This window comes from Cebus imitator, unplaced genomic scaffold (genome assembly GCF_001604975.1).
Source record: "Cebus imitator isolate Cc_AM_T3 unplaced genomic scaffold, Cebus_imitator-1.0 Scaffold394, whole genome shotgun sequence".
NCBI lineage: Eukaryota > Metazoa > Chordata > Mammalia > Primates > Cebidae > Cebus > Cebus imitator.
In genome coordinates, this window is record NW_016107709.1 from 1,508,902 (window position 1) to 1,518,953 (window position 10,052).

A 10,052-nucleotide genomic window follows, 5' to 3' on the forward strand; every position below is an offset into this window, starting at 1 on the left:
CTGTGAACCCATCTGGACCTGGGCTTTTTTTGGGTGGTAGGCTCTTAATTGCTGCCTCAACTTCAGACCTTGTTATTGGTCTATTCAGGGTTTCGACTTCTTCCTGGTTTAGGCTTGGGAGGAGACAAGTGTCCAGGAATTTATCCATTTCTTCCAGGTTTACTAGTTTATGTGCATCGAGTTGTTTGTAATAATCTCTGATGATGATTTGAATTTCTGTGGAATCTGTGGTGATATCGAGAGGAACATTTTCTTCAGTCTCTTTGTAACAGGATGTTGAAGAGGAAATGCTCTTTTTCTTGGAGAATGTAAAATTTCTAATATGTAATTGGATAGACAGTGATAAAATCGTATCTTAAAAAAATCTATTGGCATGTAGAATTTATACAAAAATTATTTTAAAGTGTAATGTAAGGTCGGGCACAGTGGGTCACGCCTGTAATCCTAGCACTTTGGGAGTCTGAGGCAGGCAGATCACCTGAGATCAGGAGTTCGAGACCAGCCTGGCCAACATGGTGAAACACCATCTCTACTAAAAATACAAAATTAGCTGGACGTGGTGGCACATGCCTGTAATCCCAGCTACTCAGAAGGCTGAGGTGGGAGAATTGCTTGAACCCAGCAGGTGGAGGTTGCTATGAGCCGAGATCATGTCATTGCATTTCAGTCTGGGCGATAAGAGTGAAACTCTGTCTCAAAAAATTTTAAAAAAGCAATGTAAAAGATTGAGCAACAAAAGCTATATTAATCAAGACAGTGTGGTACTGGCAGAACAAACATTTATAGGTTGACAGAATAGGATTAAGAGTTCAGAAACAAACTATTGATTTTGGACAGGAGTCCCAACACACTTCAGTGAGTGAAAGAATAGTCTTCTCGATACAGGATGCTGGATATCATCATGCAGAAGGGCGAATTTTGACCCCTTCACACTATGTTCAAAAATTAACTAAAAATGAATCACAGAACTAAACATAGGAGGTGAATCTATAAAACTTAGAAGAAAATATAGGAGTAAATTTTTGTGACCTTGAGTTAGGCAGTGGTTTCATAAATTGGACTTCATCAAATTTAAAAACTTATGCGATACAAAGGACACTATCAAGAATATGTCAAGACAACTCACAAAATGGGAGTAAATGTTTGCAAATCATATTGAATAAGATATAGACATATAGAATGTATAAACAGCTCTTATAACCCAAAAATTAAAAACAACCCCAGTTAAGAAATCGGCAAAGGATTGAGAAGACATTTCTTCAAAAAGACATACAAAAGGATGTTCAGCACCATTTGCTGTCAGGGAAATGCAGCTGAAAACCACAATGAGATACCACTTAACACCCACTGGCTATCATGAAAAAGGCAGATAATAATGTTGATGAGAATGTGGAGAAATTGGAACCCACTTAGACTGCTGATGGTGGGCTGCTTTGGAAAATTATCTAGCAGTATCTCAAAAGGTTAAACATAGAGTCACCAGCAGTTCTGCTCTTAGTTATATACCCAAGAGAATTGAAAATAAGTCCACATAAAGTTTTGTGCATGAATATTATAGCAGCATAATTCATAATAGCCAGAGAGTAGCAATAACCCAAATGTCTATCAACCAACGAATGGAGAAGTAAAATGTAGAGTGGGATATTGTTTGGCAATAAAAAGGAATGAAGTACTGATATAAGCAATAACGTGGATGAATCTTGAAAATATTTTGCTAAGTCAGAGAAGGCAGTCAAAGATTCACATATTGGATGACTGCGTATATACAAAATATACAGAATAGGCAAATCTATAGAGGCAGTAAATAGTGTTGCCTGGGGTGGGCGGCAGGTATTAGGAGGAAATGGGGAGTGACTGCTAATGGGTACAGTTTCTTTTTGGGGTGATGGAAATGTCATACAGTTGACTGGAGTGATGGTTGTACAACTCTGAATGTATTTTAAAAACCACTGTCTTGTACACATTAAATAGGTGAGTTGTATAGTATATAAATAACAAATTTAAAAAGCAATATCTAAATCAAAAAATGAAGTAAGAAAGGAAATTTGCAAATGTGTCTCTACTGTTTATCTTCTGGAGATAGAGAAGGATCAAGTGGTTGATTGTCTCTTAGCTGTCTTTTTATCCTTTTAGTGGATGATTAGATGTATTAAATGCATATGCTTAAATCGTAATTCATTTTTGACAGGAATTGAGTTCTTCTCAGACTTTATCACATGATGGAGGATTCTTCAATAGACTGGAAGATGATGTTCATAAAATTCTTATTAGAGAAAAACGAAGAGAACAACTTACAGAATATAATGGAACAGATAATTGTACAACCCATGAACACACCCAGGCATGTAAAGTAGAAAAATTCTCTTAAAATCACAGTGAAATTGAAATGTAATTTTTATTTCTTAAGCAGTAGAACCAAATTATGATTGTATAAAGTAGTAGTTTTAGGATATGATGGTAATTATCATGCAAAGATATTTATATTAAAAAGTATGGCATATGCTAATAACTATAAGAACTAGTTCATTCATTGATGACTATTTGCTGAGCATGTACCATAAGCTGTGTACTATTTGGCACTCGTGCAAGGGAGTGGAAACACGAAGATGGATAAGACCTTTCTTTGCTTAGATACTCAGAGTCGTGGGGATATAGAGAGGTAGACCTGTAAAAGGATCATCATTCAGCAAAAATGAAGACTTTAAGGGAGATATGAACAATAAAAAAGAGGTTTTGAATAGCAAAGGTAATTGATCACTGCTTGGGTGAATTGTGATGCATATAAAAAAGTGACATTTGGGATGGATTATGAATAATGAGGAACTGTATAAACTGAGAAATAGAGAAAGACTTTGGGTCTAAGGGAACTGCAAGAACAGACGTCCTGAATTATAAAAGGCCCTAGACTGAATGTTTAGGAAACTGAAAAATTCTGCAGCTAAGAAGTTTATGGTTAGCAAGTGTGGATGACATGACTGGAGAAATAGATGGGATTTATGTCATAAATGTCTTTTCTGTGAAACTAAGAAGTTAGAATTTTATCCTATACAGCAGGGCAAGCCGTAGCCCATGAGTTAAATCTGGTCAGTGGTCTGTTGTTATAAGGACTATAAGCTAAGAATGGTATTCACGTTTTCAAAATACTATTTAAAAACAGAACAGAGTCTGGCATGGTGGCTCATGTCTTTAATCCCAGCAACTTGGGAGGGTGAAGTGGGTAGATCACTTGAGGCCAGGAGTTCAAGACCAACCTGGCCAACACGGCAAAACCTCATCTCTACTAAAAATACAAAAATTAGCCAAGCATGGTGGCACATGCCAATAATCTCAGCTGCTTGGTAGGCTGAGGCACGAGAATTGCTTGAACCCAGGAGGTGGGGTTGCAGTGAGTCAGGATCATGCCATTGCATTCCAGCATGGGTGACAGAGCGAGACTCTATTTGAAAATTAAATAAATAAATGATTTTTAAAATTAAAAAAGGAAAGAGAATATGACTGAATGCTGTGGCTCATGTCTGTAATCCTAGCACTTTGGGAGGCTGAGGCCGGCAGATCACTTGAGGTTAGAGTTCAAGATCAGCCTGGCCAACATGGTGAAACCCTGTTTCTACTAAAAATAAAATAACCGGGTATTGTGGTGGGCACCTATAATCCCAGGTACTCAGGAAGCTGAGGCAGGAGAATCACTTGAACCTAGGAGGCAGAAATTGCAGTGAGCCAAGATTGCACCACTGCACTCCAGCCTGGGGGACAGGGCAAGACTGTCTCAAAAAAAAAAAAATTATGTGACAGAGACTGCATAAAACCCATAAAAAAGCCTAAGATGTTTGTTGTTGGGACCCTTACAGAAAAATTTTGTGAGCCTCTGCTACAGACCAGTATTATCCAAAATATTATCTGAGGGAGAAAAAGATGCTTTCTCTTCTTCTACCCCAGTCCTGGATATATGAGACCAGGAAGAGTGTGACCTACTCCAAGACCCTCTCTGCCACATTTTAAATTCATCACACAGAGAAAGTGTGTTACCTGTCAGACCTCTGTGTCTGCATTTATTTTTCTCATCATAACCACTAGTCTCTTACTGCATCTTAACTATGAACTTGTTCTTTACCCTATATTGACCTCCAATCCATCAGTTCTCCCAGCTTGAAACTTGTAGTAATTTCAGTAATGTCCCCATGAACACTTTACCCTTATCTTCTTTAATTTTCTGTGATGCCCTTCTTGCCAGTATGGAGCATTGGCTCATAATATTGTCTACCTTGCCTATTTTAATTCTCCGGCCACCAGGTGTTTAAAAAGTATTTTTTAAAACACTGCTAATGTTCTCATCTGAAAATCAATGCTATGTAACTTTTGCCATAGTCTCATTTCTACTTAGCAGTTCTCTGGTCTTTCTAACTTTGACAGATTCCTATAGTAGCCACTACAAATTCGAAGAATCTGGTTCCCATCTGTTTCCATCTTTTCCTCTCTTCAGTGGATGTTATCTCTTTGTTTACTACAAAGGCTGGTAAATTCAGTCATACAGCAAATTAACACAGTCTATTAATATTTGTGTTATATGGTATACAAGGAAAGTTAAAAATAACTTTTTACTCTAATGCAGCAATAAGATTTGTATATAAATAACACTATTTCTTATGGAAAATCTATTTTCAACTTAGTAGTGGGGAATCCTTGCCTACCCTGATGTACTCATGAGGTTCTTTCTGACATTAAATTAAATTTAATGTTTTCCTATCATTCCTTGACTTCCAAATTTTATGTACAATGCGAGCATATTAGTCTGTTCTCATGCTGCTATGAAGAAATACCCAAGTCTGGGTAATTTATAAAGGAAAGAGGTTTAATTGACTTACAGTTGCATATGGCTGGGGAGGCCTCAGGAAACTTATAGTTGTTGTAGAAAGCACCTCTTCACAGGGTGGCAGAAGAGAGAATGAGTGCTGAGTCCATTAGATCTTGTGAGTACTCACTATCACAAGAAAAGTATGGGGGAAACTCTCTCATAATTCAGTTATCTCCACTTGGTCCTGCCCTTGACACATGGGAATTATTACAAGTCAAGATGAGACTGGGGTGAGGACAAGTCAAACCATATCATTCTTCCCCTGGCCCCTCCTGAGTCTCATGTCCTCACATTTCAAAACACAATCATGCCTTCTCAACAGTCTCCCAAAGTTAACTCATTCCAGATTAACCCAAAAGTCCAAGTCCAAAGTTTCATCTGAGACAAGGCAAGTCTCTTCCACCTCTGAGCCTATAAAGTCAAAAGCAAGGTAGTTACTTCCTAGATACAATGGGGGTACAGGCATTGGGCAAATATACCCATTCCAAATGGGAGAAATTGGCCAAAATAGAGGGGCTATAGGCTCCCATGCAAGTCTGAAATCCAATAGAGTAGTTATTAAACCTTAAAGTTCTGAAATGATTTCCTTTGACTACATGTCTCACATCCAGGTCTTGCTGATGCAAGAGATGGGCTCCCACAGCCTTGGGCAGCTCTGCCTCTGTGGCTTTGCAGGGTATAGCCCCCACCTACTGTCTGCTTTCATGGCTGGCGTTGAGTGTCTGTGGCTTTTCTGGTGCAAACTGGGTGGATCTATGATTCTGGGATCTGGAGGACAGTGGGTCTCTTCCCATACCTCTGCTAGGCAGTGCCCCAGTAGGGACTCTGTGTGGGGGCTCCAACCCCACATTTCCCTTCTGCACTGCCCTAGCAGAGGTTCTCCATGAGGGCTCTGCCCCCATAGCATACCTCTACCTGGACATCCAGGCGTTTCCATACATCCTCTGAAATATAGGCGGAGGTTCCCAAACTTCAGTTCTTCTCTTCTGTGCACCCACAGGACCAACATCATGTAGAAGCTGCCAAGGCTTGGGGCTTGCACCCTCTGAAGCAAAGGCCTGAGCTGTACCTTTGTCCCATTTAGCGGTGGCTGGAGCAGCTGAGACACAGGGCACCAAGGCTGCACCCAGCAGAGGGGCCCTGGACCCAGCCCAGAAAACCAATTTTCCCTCTTAGGCTTCCAGGCCTATGATAGGAGGGGCTGCTGTGAAGGTCTCTGATGTGTCTTGGAGACATTTTCCCATTGTCTTGGTGATTAGCGTTTGGCACCTCCTTATTTGTACAGTAGACTTGAATTTCTACCCAGAAAGTGAGTTTTTCTTTTCTACTGCATTGTCAGGCTGCAAATTTTTCAAACTTTTATACCCTGTCACCTCTTGAATTCTTTGCTGCTTAGAAATTTCTTTTGACAGATACCCTAAATCATTTATCTGAAGCTCAGAGTTCCACAGATCTCTAGGGCAGCGGCAAAAAGCCACCAGTTTCTTTGCTAAAGCATAGCAAGAGTAATGTTTACTCCAGTTCCCAACAAGTTCCTCGTCTCCATCTGAGACCACCTCAACCTGGACTTCCTTGTCCATATCATTATCAGCATTTTGGTCAAAGCCATTCAACAAGTCTCTAGGAAGTTCCAAATTTTTCCACATTCTCCTGTCTTCTGAGCCCTCCAAGTCTTTAGGAAGTTCCAAAATTTTCCACATTTTCCTGTCTTCTGAGCCCTCCAAAGTGTTTCAACCTCTACCTGTTACCCAGTTCCAAAGTCTCATCCACATTTTCAGGTATCTTTTTAGCAGCCCCCGACTCTCTGTGGTACCAATTTACTGTATTAGTCTGTTCATACATTACTATAAAGAAATGCCTGAGATTGGATAATTTATAAGAAAAGAGATTTACTTGACTCACAGTTTTGAATGGTTAGGGAGACCTCAGGAGACTTAAAGTTATGGTGGAAGGCACCTCTTCACAGGGTCACATGAGAGAGAATGAGTGCCGAGCAAACAGGGGAAGCCCCTTATAAAACCATCAGCTCTTGTGAGAACAGTGTGGGAGAAACTGCCTCTGTGATTCAGTTATCTCCACCTGGTCCCACCTTGACACGTGGAGATTATTACAATTCAAAATGAGATTTGGGTGGGGACACAGCCAAACCGTATCACCAAGCAACCATGTTAATTAACATTTATGGTTAGCATATTCACTTCTTCCTTTTTCATTGGTTATGATTTTCCTTTTTCATTATGATTTTCCCCTTTGTAGTTCATATCTTCTTATGTTTTAAAGCCACCTGAGATCATTTTTGGATAGAAGAAATCATATTTGTATATTTCAGCAAATACTTAGGTTCCTCAGGGCCTTTATAAAACAAAGTTGTGTATATACAAGTTTAATTAAATAATTAGGCAGCAGTATGATATAATAAAACTGAAGTGACAGTATGACAGTATGACATACTGGAAAGAAAACAGACTTTGAAATAAAACAGTTTTATCAGTTGTATTGCATTGGAATGAAATTACCTACCTTTCTTACACTATTAGGAAAGTTATAGATTATGATTTAAAATGTTTAGCAGAACATGTTTTACATAGTGTGCACTTAATAGTTGTTCTTTGTACAAGCAAATAATGGTAAGCCCCCCAAAAGATACACTGTTAAAATGCTACAGTAATTTACAGGAAGGGGGATCAGAGAAGGCTCTGTGAGGAGAAAATAGCATTTGAATTAGGAACAGAGTAGAATTTGGGTTTTCTTTGCTTTTTTCTTTTTAATTTAAATTTAAATTTTTGTGAGTACATAGTAGGTATATTTATTTATGGGTTCCAGGAGACATTTTGATACAGGCATGCGGTGCTTTACATAATCATATCTTGTAAGCATTTATCCTTTATGTTACAAACAATCCAATTATACCCTTTTCGTTATTTTATTTAATTTTGAGACAGAGTCTCACTCTGTTGCCCAGGATAGAGTGTGGTGGCACAATATCGGCTCACTGCACCCTCTGCTGCCCGGGTTCAAGCAATTCTCCTGTCTCAGCCTCCTGAGTAGCTGGGATTACAAGCACCTGCCATTGCAACCGACTAATGTTTGTATTTTTAGTAGAGATGGGATTTCACCATCTTGATCAAGCTGGTCTTGAACTCCTGACCTTGTGATCCACCCACCTCGGCCTCCCAAAGTGCTGGGATTACAGGCTTGCCACCGCATCTGGCCATCTTTGGTTATTTTTAAATGTACAGTTAAATTATTATTGACTATAGTCACCCTGTTTTGCTATCAAATACTAGGTCTTATTCATTCTTTCTAATTTTTTTGTACCCATTAACTATCCTCACCTCCTGCCCACCCCCTCACTGCCTTTCCCAGCATCTGGTAACCATCCTTCTACTTTGTAACTTCATGAGTTCAGTTGTTTTAAATTTTGGATCTCACAAATAAGTGACAATATGTGATGTTTGCCTTTCTGTGCCTGGCTTATTTCACTTAGCATAATGACCTCCAGTTCCACCCATGTTGTTGCAAGTAACAAAATTTTTTTTTATGGATGAAGAATACTCCTATGTATAAATACACGTTTTCTGTATTCATTCATCTGTTGATGTACTCTTAGGTTGCTTCCAAATCTTGGCTGTTAATAAACAGTGCTGTGATAAACATGGGAGTGCAGATATCTCTTCAGTATAGCGATTTCCCTTTCTTTTGGGTATATACTGAGCAGTAGGATTGCTGGATCATATAGCAGCTCCATTTTTATTTGATTTTTGTATATGGCAAGAGATAGGTGTCTAGTTTCATTCTTCTGCATATGGATATCCAGTTTTCCCAGTGCCATTTATTGAAGAGACTGTCTTTTCCCCAGTGTATGTTCTTGGCACCTTTGCCAAAAGTGAGTTCACTGTAGGTGTGTGGATTTGTTTCTGGGTCTCTATTCTGTTCCATTGGTCTATGTGTGTGTTTTTATGCCAGTACCATGTTGTTTTGGTTACTATACCTCTGTAGTATAATTTGAAGCCAGGTAAAGTGATTCCTTCAGTTTTGTTCTTTTTGCCTAAGATATCTTTGGCTATTCTATGTCTTTTGTGGTTTCATGTATATTTTAGGATTTTTTTTTTCTATTTCTGTGAAGAATATCATTGGTATTTTCATAGGGATTGCATTGAATCTGTAGATTTGGGTGGCATGGACATTTTAACAATATTCATTCTTCCAACTCATGAACATGGAATATATTTCCATTTTGTTGTCTCTTCTTTAGTTTCTTTCATCAGTGTTTTATAGTTTTCATTATAGAGATCTTGTTTGCATAATTCTTAGGTATTTACTTGTATTTATGGATACTATAAATGGGATTACTTTTTTAATTTTTTTCAGATTGTTCACTGTTGGTATATAGAAATGCTACTGCTTTTTAAGGTTGACTTTGTATCCTGCAACTTTACTGAATTTATCTGTTCTAATAGTTTTTTTGTGGTGTCTTTAGGTTTTTCCAAATATAAAGTTATAACATCTGCAAACAAGGATAATTTGACTTCTTTCTTTCCAATTTAGATGCCCTTTCTTTCTTTCTCTTGTCTGATTGCTCTCACTAGTACTTCCAGTACTGTGCTGAATAATGTCCTCTTCTAGATCTTAGAGGAAAGGCTTTCAGTTTTTCCCTATCCAGTATGATACTTGCTGTGGGTTTATTTTATATGGCTTTTATTATGTTGAGATATATTCCTCCTATGCCCAGTTTTTTGAAGGTTTTTTATCATGAAGGGATGTTGAATTTTATCAAATGCTTTTTTCAGCATCAATTGAAATGATCATGTGGTTTTTGTCCTTCATTCTGTTGATATGATGTATCACATTGATTGATTTACATATGTTGAACCAGCTTTGCATTCCTGGGATAAATCCCACTTGGTTAAAATGAATGATCTTTTTAATGCGTTGTTGAATTCAGTAATTTTTCCTCGGGATTTTTCACATCAATATCATCAGAGATTTCTAGTCTTCTTTTTTCAATGTTTCTTTGTCTGATTTTGGTATCAGGGTAATACTGGCCTCATAGAAGGAGTTTGGAAGTATTTCCTCCTCTTTTTTCAGAATAGTTTGAGTGGGATTGGTATTAACTCCTTAAGTGTCTGGTAGAATCCAGCAGTGAAACCATTGGTCCTGGGCTTTTCTTCATTGGAAGACTTTTTATTATGACTTAAAT

At 38.3% G+C, this 10,052-nt stretch overlaps 1 protein-coding gene across 1 annotated transcript in view; it reads left to right on the forward strand.

The window, feature by feature from the left end:
- The window catches only part of GKAP1 (G kinase anchoring protein 1), an 86,889-nt gene that overhangs the window by 57,546 nt on the left and 19,291 nt on the right, over positions 1-10,052 (forward strand). The window contains exon 8 of the mRNA XM_017508550.1: positions 2,189-2,341. Coding sequence (XP_017364039.1) covers positions 2,189-2,341 — 153 coding nt within the window. The remainder of the gene's footprint in view (positions 1-2,188; positions 2,342-10,052) is intronic.